At 37.4% G+C, this 13,923-nt stretch overlaps 1 protein-coding gene and 1 pseudogene across 7 annotated transcripts in view; one reads left to right on the top strand and one right to left on the bottom strand.

Annotated features, from left to right (window-relative positions):
- The window catches only part of CCDC18 (coiled-coil domain containing 18), a 109,523-nt gene extending 96,322 nt beyond the window's left edge, over window positions 1–13,201 (top strand). For 4 of the 7 annotated variants that reach the window (XM_033196646.1, XM_033196649.1, XM_033196648.1 and 1 more), the window contains one exon: window positions 5,770–6,484. In XM_033196646.1, coding sequence (XP_033052537.1) covers window positions 5,770–6,321 — 552 coding nt within the window. In that variant the 3' untranslated portion in view covers window positions 6,322–6,484. Of the gene's footprint in view, window positions 1–5,769; window positions 6,485–6,946; window positions 9,315–12,625 lie in introns of those variants that run through there. The other 3 variants (XM_033196650.1, XM_033196652.1, XM_033196653.1) reach the window with 2 other exon arrangements.
- Window positions 13,121–13,340, bottom strand: LOC117074809 (annotated as a pseudogene).
- Between the last annotated feature and the right edge of the window lie 583 nt (window positions 13,341–13,923).

Here is a 13,923-nt window from a genome sequence, read left to right as displayed (position 1 = left end):
TTCCCCAAGGTAGCAAGGCAGGCCAACATTCAAATTCAGGAAATACAGAGAATGCCACAAAGATACTCCTCGAGAAGAGCAACCCCAAGACACATAATTGTCAGAGTCACCAAAGTTGAAATGAAGAAACAAATGTTAAGGGCCACCAGAGAGAAAGATCCAGTTACCCATAAAGGGAAACCCATCAGACTAACAGCAGATCTCTCAGCAGAAACTCTACAAGCCAGAAGAGAGTGGGGGCCAATATTCAACATTCTTAAAGAAAAGAATTTTCAACCCAGAATTTCATATCCAGCCAAACTAAGCTTCATAAGTGAAAGAGAAATAAAATCCTTTACAGACAAGCAACTGCTGAGAGATTTTGTCACCACCAGGCCTGCCTTACAAGAGCTCCTGAAGGAAGCACTAAACATGGAAAGGAACAACTGGTATCAGCCACTGCAAACACATGCCAAATTGTAAAGAACATCGATGCTAGAAAGAAACTGCATCAACTAACGAGCAAAATAACCAGCTAACATCATAAAGACAGGATCAGACTCACACATAACAATATTAACCTTAAATGGAAATGGGCTAAATGCCCCAATTAAAAGACACAGAGTGGCAAATTAGATAAAGACCAGACCCGTCAATGTGCTATATTCAGGAGACCCATCTCATGTGCAGAGACACACATAGGCTCAAAATAAAGGGATGGAGGAAGATCTGCCAAGCAAATGGAAAACAAAACAAACAAACAAAAAAAGCGGGGGTTGCAATCCTAGTCTCATAAAACAGACTTTAAACCAACAAAGATCAAAAGACACAAGGCCATTACATAATGGTGAAGGGATCAATTCAACAAGAAGAGCTAACTATCCTAAATATATATGCACCCAATACAGGACCACCCAGATTCATAAGGCAAGTCCTTAGAGACCTACAAAGAGACTTAGACTCCCACACAATAATAACGGGAGACTTTAACACCCCACTGTCAATATTAGATCAATGAGACAGAAGGTTATAAAGGATATCCAAGATTTGAACTCAGCTCTGCACCAAGTGGACCTAATAGACATCTACAGAACTCTCCACCCCAAATCAACAGAATATACATTCTTCTCAGCACCACATTGCACTTATTCCAAAATTGACCACATAGTTGGAAATAAAGCACTCCTCAGCAAATGTAAAAGAACAGAAATCACAACAAACTGTCCCTCAGACCACAGTGCAATCAAATTAGAACTCAGGATTAAGAAACTCACTCAAAACCACACAACTACATGGCAACTGCACGACCTCCTGAATGACTACTGGGTACATAATGAAATGAAGGCAGAAATAAAGATGTTCTTTGAAACCAATCAGAACAAAGACACAACATATCAGAATCTCTGGGACACATTTAAAGCAGTGTGTAGAGGGAAATTTATAGCACTAAATGCCCACAAGAGAAATCAGGAAAGATCTAAAATTGACACCATAACATCACAATGAAAAGAAATAGAGAAGCAAGAGCAAACAAATTCAAAAGCTAGCAGGAGGTAAGAAATAAGTAAGATCACAGCAGAACTAAAGGAGAAAGAGACACAAAAAATTCTTCAAAAAAAATCAATGAATCTAGGAGCTGGTTTTTTGAAAAGATCAACAAAATTGATAGACTGCTAGCAAGACTAAGAAAGAAGAAAAGAGAGAAGAATCAAATAGACACAATAAAAAAATGATAAAGGGGTATCACCACCAATCCCACAGAAATACAAACTACCATCAGAGAATACTATAAACACCTCTGCACAAATAAACTAGAAAACCTAGAAGAAATGGATAAATTCCTGGACACATACACCCTCCCAAGACTAAACCAGGAAGAAGTTGAATCCCTGAATAGACCAACAACAGGCTCTGAAATTCAGGAAATAATTATTAGCCTACCAACCAAAAAAGGTCCAGGACCAGACGGATTCACAGTTGAATTCTACCAGAGGTACAAAGAGGAGTTGGTACCATTCCTTCTGAAACTATTCCAATCAATTGAAAAAGAGGGAATCCTCCCTAACTCATTTTATGAGGCCAGCATCATCCTGATACCAAAGCCTGGCAGAGACACAACAAAAAAAGAGAATTTTAGACCAATATCCCTGATGAACATCGATGCAAAAATCCTCAATAAAATAACTGGCAAACTGAATCCAGCAACACATCAAAAAGCTTATCCACCACAATCAAGTTGGCTTTATCCCTGGGATGCATGGCTGGTTCAACATACGCAAATCGATAAACGTAATCCATCACATAAACGGAACCAAAGACAAAAACCACATGATTATCTCAATAGATGCAGAAAAGGCCTTCAACAAAATTCAACAGCCCTTCATGCTAAAAACTGTCAAACTAGGTATCGATGAAATGTATCTCAAAATAATAAAAGCTATTTATGACAAGCCTACAGCCAATATCATACTGAATGGGCAAAAACTGGAAGCATTCCTTTTGAAAACTGGCACAAGACAGGGAAGTCCTCTCTCACCACTCCTATTCAACATAGTGTTGGAAATTCTGGCCAGGGGAATCAGGCAGGAGAAAGAAATAAAGTATTCCATTAGGAAAAGAGGAAGTCAAATTGTCTCTGTTTGCAGATGACATGATAGTATATTTAGAAAACCCCAGCATCTCAGTCCCAGATCTCCTTAAGCTGATAACTTCAGCAAAGTCTCAGGATACAAAACCAATGTACAAAAATCACAAGCATTCCTATTCACCAATAACAGACCAACAGAGAGCCAAATCATGAGTGAACTCCCATTCACCATTGCTTCAAAGAGAATAAAATACCTAGGAATCCAACTTACAAGGGATGTGAAGGATCTCCAAGGAGAACTACAAACCACTGCTCAATGAAATAGAAGAGGACACAAACAAATGTTAAGGACATTCCATGCTCATGGATAGGAAGATTCAATATCATGAAAATGGCCATACTGCCCAAGGTAATTTATAGATTCAATGCCATCCCCATCAAGCTACCAATGGCGTTCTTCACAGAATTGTAAAAAACTACTTTAAAGTTCATATGGAACCAAAAAAGAGCCCACATAACCAAGACAATCCTAAGCCAAAAGAGCAAAGCTGGAGGCATCATGCTACCTGACTTAAAACTATGCTACAAGACTACAGTAACCAAAACAGCATGATACTGGTACCAAAACAGAGATATAGACTAATGGAACAGAACAGTGGCCTCAGAAATAACACCACACATCTACAACCATCTGATCTTTGACAAACCTGACAAAAACAAGAAATGGGAAAAGGATTTTCTATTTAATAAATGGTGGTGGGAAAACTGGCTAGCTATATGTAGAAAGCTGAAACTGCATCCCTTCCTTACACCTTATACAAAAATTAATTCAAGATGGATTAAAGACTTAAATGTTAGACCTAAAACCATAAAATCCCTAGAAGAAAACCTAGGCAATACCATTCAGGACATAGGCACAGGCAAGGACTTCGTGACTAAAACACCAAAAGCAATGGCAACAAAAGCCAAAATAGACAACTCAGATCTAATTAAACTAAAGAGCTTCTGCACAGCAAAAGAAACTACCATCAGAGTGAACAGGCAACCTACAGAATGGGAGAAAATGTTTGCAATCTACCCATCCGACAAAGGGCTAATATCCAGAATCTACAAAGAACTTAAAAAAATTAACAAGAAAAAACCCCATCAAAAAGTGGGTGAAGGGTATGAACAGACACTTCTCAAAAGAAAACATTATGCAGCCAACAGACACCTGAAAAAATGCTCATCATCACTGGCCATCAGAGAAATGCAAATCAAAACCACAATGAGATACCATCTCACACCAGTTAGAATGGTGATCATTAAAAAGTCAGGAAACAACAGGTGCTGGAGAGGATGTGGAGAAATAGGAACACTTTTACCCTGTTGGTGGGAGTGTAAACTAGTTTGACCATGTGGAAGACAGTGTGGCAATTCCTCAAAGATCTAGAACTAGAAATACCATTTGACCCAGCAATCCCATTACTAGGTATATACCGAAAGGATTATAAATCGTGCTGCTATAAAGACACATGCACACGTATGTTTATTGCGGCACTATTCATAATAACAAAGACTTGGAACCAACCCAAATGTCCATCAATGATAGACTGGATAAAGAAAATGTGGCACATATACACCATGGAATACTATGCAGACATAAAAAAGGATGAGTTCATGTCCTTTGTAGGGACATGGATGTAGCTGGAAACCATCATTCTGAGCAAACTATTGCAAGGACAGAAAACCAAACACCACATATTCTCACTCATAGGTGGGGATTGAACAATAAGAACACTTGGACACAGGGTGGGGAATATCACACGCCAGAGCCTGTCATGGGATGGGGGAGGGGAGAGGGATCATTAAGAGAAATCCCTAATGTAAATGACGAGTTAATGGGTGCAGCACACCAACATAGCACATGTATACATAGGTAAGAAACCTGCACGTTGTGCACATGTACCCTAGAACTTAAAGTATTTTAAAAAATCATATAAATCAATTTTAGATGAAGTAGTATAAAAACAGGAAAGAACCGAAATATGCATGTTAAACTTTTATTTTGTAATGCATTCTGTGGTGATGACAGTTTTAGTTATGAACACAGTATTTTTGAAAGCTACTTTAAGAACAGAAACTATCAGATTAAAACGGACAGGATTTAGAAATATGTATCTTATGGATACCTTTAAGAAAAGGCAAATGTATTTGAAAAGAAGACTACTATACTTACATTATTAAGCTTTTGAAATTAATATCTCTTTTTTAAGGCTTTTTGGTTTTTTAGTTTATGTAGTCTCCTAGGATCCCAAAGTTCAGTTGGAGGACCCAAATGAAAGACATGAAAAAAATAGAAATGAAAAGTTTATTTAACAAGGATTAATTTATTAAAAATTAATCACTTTTTTAAGTTTTTGAAAAATGTCTAATATAATGAAGCTTTCTTGTAATGAGAACACAAAAAGCAGAATAGCTTATATCTGTTTATTCCCTGTTGGAAATTCTGAAAGGGGTCTTTTTGTGTCTATATGTGTTAGATTAACAAAAGCTAGCATACCTCTACCCCTTTGCAGAGAAATTTTTAGGTGTAAGATTTCAATCTTGAATAGAAATTGATATTGTCATTAACACCAAAAATATACATATATAAGGAAAATTAGTTTTAATGGAATTTCTTAGAATAAGCATATTTCAAACAAACATGTAATTTTCCCAAAGTGAACCTATCTTAAATAAGTAAAGGTTTTTTTTTTTTTTTTTTTTTTTTTTTTTGAGACGGAGTCTCGCTCTGTTGCCCGGGCTGGAGTGCAGTGGCCGGATCTCAGCTCACTGCAAGCTCCGCCTCCCGGGTTTACGCCATTCTCCAGCCTCAGCCTCCCGAGTAGCTGGGACTACAGGCGCCCGCCACCTCGCCCAGCTAGTTTTTTGTATTTTTTAGTAGAGACGGGGTTTCACCGTGCTAGCCAGGATGGTCTCGATCTCCTGACCTCATGATCCGCCCGTCTCGGCCTCCCAAAGTGCTGGGATTACAGGCTTGAGCCACCGCGCCCGGCCATAAGTAAAGGTTTTAAACAGAGCTTGGAAAATTCTCAGGAATTATCAACAGAATTCCTATACTGGGACAAAGGTTGACTTTCTAAAAGTCTATGATTTTCTAAGGAGTTCATTCATTTAACAAAAATGTATTGAGCACCTACTATGTACCAATTTTTCTGCAGGAATCAGAATTAACCAGATTACAAGCCAAAATTTCTGGACATGAAAAGGCAGAAGACACCAAGTTTCTACCAGGCCCATTTACATCTCCAACAGAAATTATGCCTGATGTTCAAGATCCAAAATTTGCTAAACATTTTCACACATCTTTTTCCAAGTGTACAAAATTACGTCGCTCTATTAGTGCCAGTGATCTTACTTTCAAAACTCATGGTGATGAAGATCTGTCTGAAGAATTACTACAGGACTTGAAGAAAATGCAATTAGAACAGCCTTCAACATCAGAAGAAAGCCATAAGAATCTGACTTACACCCAGCCAGACTCATTTAAACCTCTCACGTATAACCTAGAAGATGATAGTTCTGAGAGTAATGACTTTAGCACGCTTAGTGGGATGCTAAGGTACATAAACAAAGAAGTAAGACTATTAAAAAAGTCTTCTATGCAAACAGGTGCTGGTTTAACTCAGGTATGTTTTTTATACACTGTAAGTTGTAATATTTGTTTCCAAAGCATATCATTTTGTTACTTGGAAGAAAATTCATATATTTAAATGAAAAACTACTAATATTTGAAAAAGGAAGATTTTACATTTTAAACATTAAGTAAAATTAATACCAAAAGACATTTTCTCTAGGTCATGGTGTGAGATAATAGGGGGAAAGAGAGAGGCAAAGGGAGACAGAACAGGAAGTAGAATGAAAAATACGTAGATAGACATGGAAGTGCTTAAAAATTAAAAAAAAAACTGAAAAAAAGAAAAATGGGAAGAAGAAACATGCAGTGAGAGGAATCCAGAGAAAGTAGGTTCTGAGGTGAATGTTCTCATAACTTCGTCATAATTTACTGTTCACTTGGGCTCAGTATGTCAGAATAAGTTATTGCTGGCTATCACTGTCTTTGGAAAGTTGATTTACTGATTAGCCATTATTTAAAAGTATGAATAAGGCCAAATGCCCTCATCCTTATAATTTTTCACCCTAAAGTATTTATGTTCATCTTTCCTTCTTTTATCCCTTTTCTCTTTAAAAGAAAGATACATCCTTCTTCTTTTTTAGAGAGAACCTCTTGAACATGTACTTTCAAGCCTTTAATATGCTTGCCTGTTTTGCTTCTCTGCTTCCTGATTTAATATGTATCTTCAAGCTTCTTTATTTACCTCTTCCTTTCATTTCCAGACATCTTAAAGTCATACCCACTCTAAGCTGGGTGCAGTGGCACATGCCTGCAATCCCAGCTACCCCGGAGGCTGAGGCAGGAGGATTATGTGAGCCCAGGAGTTTGAGACCAGTATGGGCAACATGGCAAGACCCCATCTCAAAAAAAAAAAAAAATTTATTCATTCTATTTCTCCATTGTTGCTACCTCCTTACTACCCTTCCCACTGTGTAACTTACTGTATTTGTCTCTTGAATATTAAATTTACTGTTTTCTTGAAAGTCACAAAAAAAACCTCATGGTATAATACACAAATTTAGTATCCTCTTTTTCTTCAGCTTTTGTAGATTTAACTGTCCATTCCCCCTTTTGATATTTTCTCTTCTCTTGACTTTTATGATTTAATATTTTTCTGGTCCTCTTCTTATTCTGAACTAACTACTTTCTCACTTTTCTGCTCCTCGTATTCCTTATGTTCCACAATATAGGATTCAATCTGTAGTTTGCATATGGAAATAAAGAATCTCCTTTAGATAATGTCAGCTTTTTAAAAAATGCCTAACATTTTCAAACACATCGAGATAGCTTTGGTGGCCTGAACAGTTAAAAAAAATTTTTTTTGTAATAGATCCAAGACAAAGAAAAGTTGTTGAATGAGGTTTTCTTCATAATACTTATTTTTGCCTGGCATTTAAATATATGTCTATCTACTTGTTTATTGATTGTCTCCCCCACTGAAAATGTAAGCTCTGTGTGGACAGGGTATGGTCATTTCGCTTATTTCTATATTTCCAGTGCCTGGTATATAGTAGATGCTGAATAAATATTTATGAATGAATCAAATTATAATAGGGGGTATATAAATAAATTATATACAGTAAACATAACTGTAGTTTTAAATGCTAGGTTTCATCAGGTTGTCCTGGCCAAAATTTCACTTTTAGCATATTACTTTAAGCATGCAAGAAGTTAAAGATTCAGAAAAGGTAACTGAGAAGTAATCAGTGAAATAGAAGAGAAATTAGGAGAGTATAATGTTTCACAATGTATTTCAAGGAGGGTGAGATCAATTGTGTCCAGTGTTGCTAAGTAAAGTGAAGATTGATAATTGACTATCATATTTGGTAATGTTGAGGCTTTTATGACCTTCATAAGACTGGCTTTAGAGTAACAATGGGAATGAAAGCCTGATGTAGAGTGGGTTTAGCATAGAATGGAAAGAGGAAATAGAAACACCAAGAATAGACAACTCTTTGGATAAAGAGTAAAGCAGAGAAATGAGGGAGATGTGATGTCAAGGGAGAGTTTTTGTTTTGCTTTTTAACATAAGAGAGAAAACAACTGTTGGATAGTGATAGGAATGATCCAGTAGACAGGGAAACAGCAATTCAAGACAGAGAGTAGAAGGAGTAAAATCCTTAAGGTAGGCTTAACAAATGGGATACAGGAGAGCAGTAGAGGAGTTGGTCTTAGATAAAAGAAGGGGCAGTTCATCCACTGTAGTGGGAAGGAAGGCAGAATATGGGAGCACAGAAACACATGGAATGGAAGGTTTGGTAGTGGGAGAGAAATTTCTTTACTGATTGCTTTTATTTTCTTAGTGAAATAAGAAGCAGTGTTTTTAGCTAAGGCATAGTAAGATATTGGAAATTTAAGAACAGGGAAGGTATATGAAATGGTTACTTACTTTGGAGAGTAGGAAAGCATAAACAGACTAGCAAAGTCTAGTAGAATTGCCAGCCAGATAGTTCTGTCATGTGGAACAACCGTGCAAGATACAGGACATCTGGCATCATTTGTCCCTGCCCATTGTATATCTGCAGCAGCATGTTCCTTTCTCCCCTATCATAGTGACAACCAAAAAGTACCATCACAGATTTCTAGAATGTTCTGTAGAGGATGGTACTGCACCCTTTAAGAACCTCTGCTCTACTCCAGTGACCCTTGCAGTCATAGATATGCAAGACTCTCTTTTTGGTAAAAATAGCACCTAATTTATGCAGGATAAATTTGATAAGTACAGTGACAGATTGTAATCATAACAATACATAGCCTTTACTGTATGTCAAGCAAATCCTTTACATAAGTTAACTCATTTAATCCTTACAACAACCCCCTGATAGGTACTATTATCTGAATAGTACCAAATGATAGTACCTAATAGTTCTACTGTAGCGGATGCTATTATTACCCTTATTATATGAGGAAACTTGAGTCCCTGCTCTTAACCACTATATATAATACTTACATAATTGTGTTGGCATTTTCTTCAGTACTGTCTAATTACATAGTTTGGTCTTGCAGTTGCTTAGCCAGTTAAGGATTAAGAGTAGGAGTTAGCTGGGCACGGTGGCTTACACCTGTAATCCCAGCACTTTGGGAGGCTGAGGCAGGTAGATCATGAGGTCAGGAGTTCAAGATCAGCCTGGCTAAGAGGGTGAAACCCCATCTCTACTGAAAACACAAAAATTAGCTGGGTGTGGTGGTGTGCACCTGTAATCCCAGCTGCTCAGGAGGCTGAGGCAGATAATTGCTTAAACCCAGGAGGCAGAGGTTGCAGTGAGCCGAGATTGCGCCACTGCACTCCAGCCTGGGCACCAGAGCAAGACTCTATCTCTAAATTAAAAAATAAAGAGTAGGAGTTAAAAGTTACTACATAACTGATAGAATGATTTCTTACTCTGTAGGTTTTTGCAATATATATTTGAATTTTTCAAGTCATTTCACCTAGTCAATTATCATTGAAGATCAAATTAAAATTAAAATATTCAAAATACTAGCCGGGCAAGGTGCCTCACACCTTTACTCCCAACACTTTTGGAAGCCAAACAGGGGGATTACTTGAGACTAGGATTTCAAGGCCAGCCTGGGCAACTTAGCAAACCTTATCTCTACAGAAAAATAAAATGAACAATTAGCTGGGCATGGTGGCGCACATCTGTAGTCCTAGCTACTTGGAAGCTGAGGTGGAAGGATCACTTGAGCCTGGTTTGAGGCTGCAGTGAGCTATTATCATGCACTGTAGCCTAGGCAACGGAGCAAGAACCCATCTCTAAACAAAACAAACGTTGTAGCCTATTGTTAAACTTAAAAGATTGGATTCTTACAATCCTATCAAAGTTATATTCTGTACAAACATAGTTTTCTTGATTGTCAGTGATACTCTACGTAAAGTTTTAAATGCATTGACCACAGTCAGTACTCGTAAGTTTAAGCTCACATGGAACTCTTATAGCGCATGAGCCTCAGTGACCACCTCATAGTCATTTACATGTATGTTGCATTGATAAATATATACTACTCTGTAAAATTTAATGAAAGAGATGTATTTTTATTTTTTGAGACAGAGTCTTGCACTGTCACCTAGGCTGGAGTGTAGTGGCACGATCTCAGCTCACTGCAACCTCTGCTTCCCGGGTTCAAGCAATTCTCATACCTCAGCCACCTAAGTAGCTGGGATTACAGGCCTGTGTCACTATGCCCAGCTAATTTTTGTATTTTTTAGTAGAGATGGGGTTTCACCATGTTGGCCAGGCTGGTCTCGAACTCCTGGCCCCAAGTGATCTACCCACCTTGGCCTCCCAAAGTGCTGAGATGACAAGCATGAGCCACTGTGCCTGGCCTGAAAGAGATATTTTAAATTGGGATGTAGAGCCATGATCTGTAGCCTAGTTCAGGTCCTCAGCTTATTTCACCCACCACTTAAGTATGACATTGCATTGGTCTCCTATTTAAAAGCAGAACTTTAAAACTCTTAAACCAAATAAATTATTATTTAAATAAAATGTTATAAAGAAATCCAGTATGTCAAATAGATACAAAGGTAGTTTATCTGATTGGGGGTAGGATATGTCTGACCTTTACCCAGTTACTTAAATCTACTTATGGCTGTTCATGCAAAAGCTCCAGAGCAGCCCTGGATTAATCATTAAGGAAAATAAGCAGGAGCATAGGGGACTAAGGGAAATGCCACAGTTATTTGCCCTAGCTATAATCCTCTTAATTCGTTCACTGCCACACTTGACTTTAGTAGAATTTTTAGTAACTGTCTTTATCTGCCACATTCAAATTTAATCTGCACTGTTGAAAAATCATTTTCTGTGGTATGGTGAGTGACAAAAGTTTAAAAGTTTCATTTGAAAGTGTCATCAGGTATTACATTTGTTTCTTTACACATGGTGTGAGTTTCAAAACCAGCTAGCTTGGTCTGGATGGCATTTGACTCATCAACTGATTTGTCTAAAGGACTCTTAAGCATTTTTTTAAAGCAGTGGTAGGGGCCAGGAGGCATCATTGTTGGGCTGTGCAGAGGGTATCAGCTGGCCTAAATCCAGCTATGCCTGAGAAAGTGCAGTCTTAAAGTCCGCTGGTACAATGGAAAGAATGTGGAAATCGATACACGAGAAGTGTTTAATTGTTAGCTCTCTTTCTTGTGTTGCAGCCCAAATACTATTTTCCTAATGGTTAAGTACGTTGGCACTTCCATTGAGAGTAAAGCCTCTTAATACAGCAGTGTTCTGCTTTCAGACTAACAAAAGCTTCAGAACTCAAAATATTATACCTGTACACAATTTAGAACACAATATCAGCAAGTTCAGAGACTTCACATTAACTCTTATTCTAATCCTGTTTTGGATTAGAGCAGTGGAAGTGTTGTGAATACTGATTAATTAGCTAATTCACCATTTATTAGGAATTTATAAGAAGTTATTCTATTTTGCTTATTTGTAGTTTTCAAGATATGGTACATATATCGTGCAGTAAGATGAAAAATAAGAAATTAGGAAATTAGCTATAGGGAAAACAAAGATAAAAAATATTAAACCAGGAGTACAGGTAATACTTAGAGACATGATAATATTTTCAAATTCACACCCTCAGTAAAGATGAAGGTATCACAAGAAAATTTGGCCCATATTTTTTTAAATCCCCTGGACCTTTTTCCTCCATTTTTCTACTTTATGTTCAACTGCTTTTATATGCAAACAATTCTCTTTTGTCTTTTTCTTTTTCTGCTCTTTTTTCTTCTTTTAATCTTCCTTTTTAATTGACTTTTTTCATGTAGCTATTCATCCTTGTTTATTGTGCTCTCAAACAATAATGTGACAGTGATGCCTAAATATGTTATTTTTACATTCCTTTTTTTGAGTTTTAAAATTAGTTTAACCTCATATTCACACCCACCTCATTCAGCCAGAATTGTTTGCTTTTATTTTTTATTTTATGTATTTATTTATTTACTTTTTTGAGACGGAGTTATGCTCTTGTCTCCCAGGCTGGAGTGCAGTGGTGCGATCCCGGCTCACTGCAACCTTCCACTCCAAGGTTCAAGTGATTCTCCTGCCTCAGCCTTCTGACTAGCTGGGATTAGAGACACTCGCCACCACACCCAGCTAATTTTTGTATTTTTTAGTAGAGATAAGGTTTCACAACATTGGCCAGGCTGGTCTCGCTCCTGACCTCAGGTGATCCACTCGCCTCGGCCTCCCAAAGTGCTGGTATTACAGGCATGAGCCACTACGCCCAGCCTGCATTCTATATTCATGTGGTTCATTATTGACTTTTTGTGATTCATATTTTTCAGTAGACTAAATATTTCTCTTGCTTTAAATTATACTCCTGTTATTATAGTAAACTTTTAATGCTCAATCAGCTTAGGAATATTTCAAATATTAATCTATTATTTTGCATTATTCCAGGGAGAAGATGTATAATTAAAAGAAGATACTGATATGTTGGAAAAAAATGGAATTTTTGGTACTGTGCTGTGTTTACTTATTATATGTAGCTCATACTTCATAGAAGCTGTTATTTTGCTTTTGAATAAATTTTATATTTCAATATTTTAAAAGAAAGCCCTACTAAAACTTAATTATATTTTTAAAGAAAATTTATTATTTTATTTATTGTTTTTTGGCTTAAACTTGCTGCTTTCCTTTGCTTTTTATATAAAAATCATTGTTAAAATGCATAAGTACATTGAGGAATGTACTTTTTTTTGTTTTTGAAATGAAAGGCCTCACATATTTACTACTGAACCTAGCCAACCAACGCGTTCATAACAGATGCAGAGAGAAAAAATATATTCCCAACAAAACATGTCAAACTCTCCGGATAGTGGTGACATTTTTACCCTGATATGGTAACATGATTGTGACTTTCAGACAGCATAAATATGTTTGCCATCTCATGTGCAATTCCTTATAGGCCCAGCTTGGTTCTTCTCCATTGTCTCCTTTTGGTTTTATTTTATTAATAAAATCCTGATTTTATTACCAGTTTTCATCCGAATCCACTGGGGAACAGCACAATTTTGCTTTTGTTTCTTGGCCACCAATCGCTTAATCCCAAAAGTCTCGTGAGAAGACATGGCGAGAAGCAGAGTCAAGCACACACCATGATGGCGGAGAAAGGAAGAGAGGCGAGGAATGTCAGTTCTTAATCAGACTATTATTTGCTAATTTTTTTGGTAATACTTAATTTTTAAAATTAGCATAAATTTGTAACTCATTCTGCCAGAGGTTTATAATTATACTAATAATGGCTGATTTTCATTGAGTCAGTTTACTGTTTATCAGTGACTATTCTAGGCACTTGTATTAGTCTGTTCTCATGCTGCCAATAAAGACATACCCCAGACTGGCCAAGTGCAGTGGCTCACGCCTGTAATCCCTGCACTTTGGGAGGCTGAGGTGGGCAGATCACAAGGTCAGGAGATCAAGACCATCCTGGCTAACCGGTGAAACACCCTCTCTACTAAAAATACAAAAAAAAAAAAAAAAAAAAAAATTAGCTGGGCATGGTGGCGGGCGCCTGTAGTCCCAGCTACTTGGGAGGCTGAGGCAGGAGAATGGCATGAACCCGGGAGTCGGAGCTTGCAGTGAGCCGAGATCATGCCACTGCACCCCAGCCTGGGTGACAGAGCGAGACTCCATCTCAAAAAAAACAAAAAAAACCTACCCCAGAACTGGGTAATTTATAAAGGAAAAGAGGTTTT

The sequence above is a fragment of the Trachypithecus francoisi genome, unplaced genomic scaffold (genome assembly GCF_009764315.1).
Source record: "Trachypithecus francoisi isolate TF-2019V2 unplaced genomic scaffold, Tfra_2.0 Lachesis_group5, whole genome shotgun sequence".
Taxonomy (NCBI): domain Eukaryota; kingdom Metazoa; phylum Chordata; class Mammalia; order Primates; family Cercopithecidae; genus Trachypithecus; species Trachypithecus francoisi.
The sequence above is the reverse complement of the archived record's forward strand: the minus strand, read 5'-3'. Positions and strand labels throughout refer to the sequence as shown.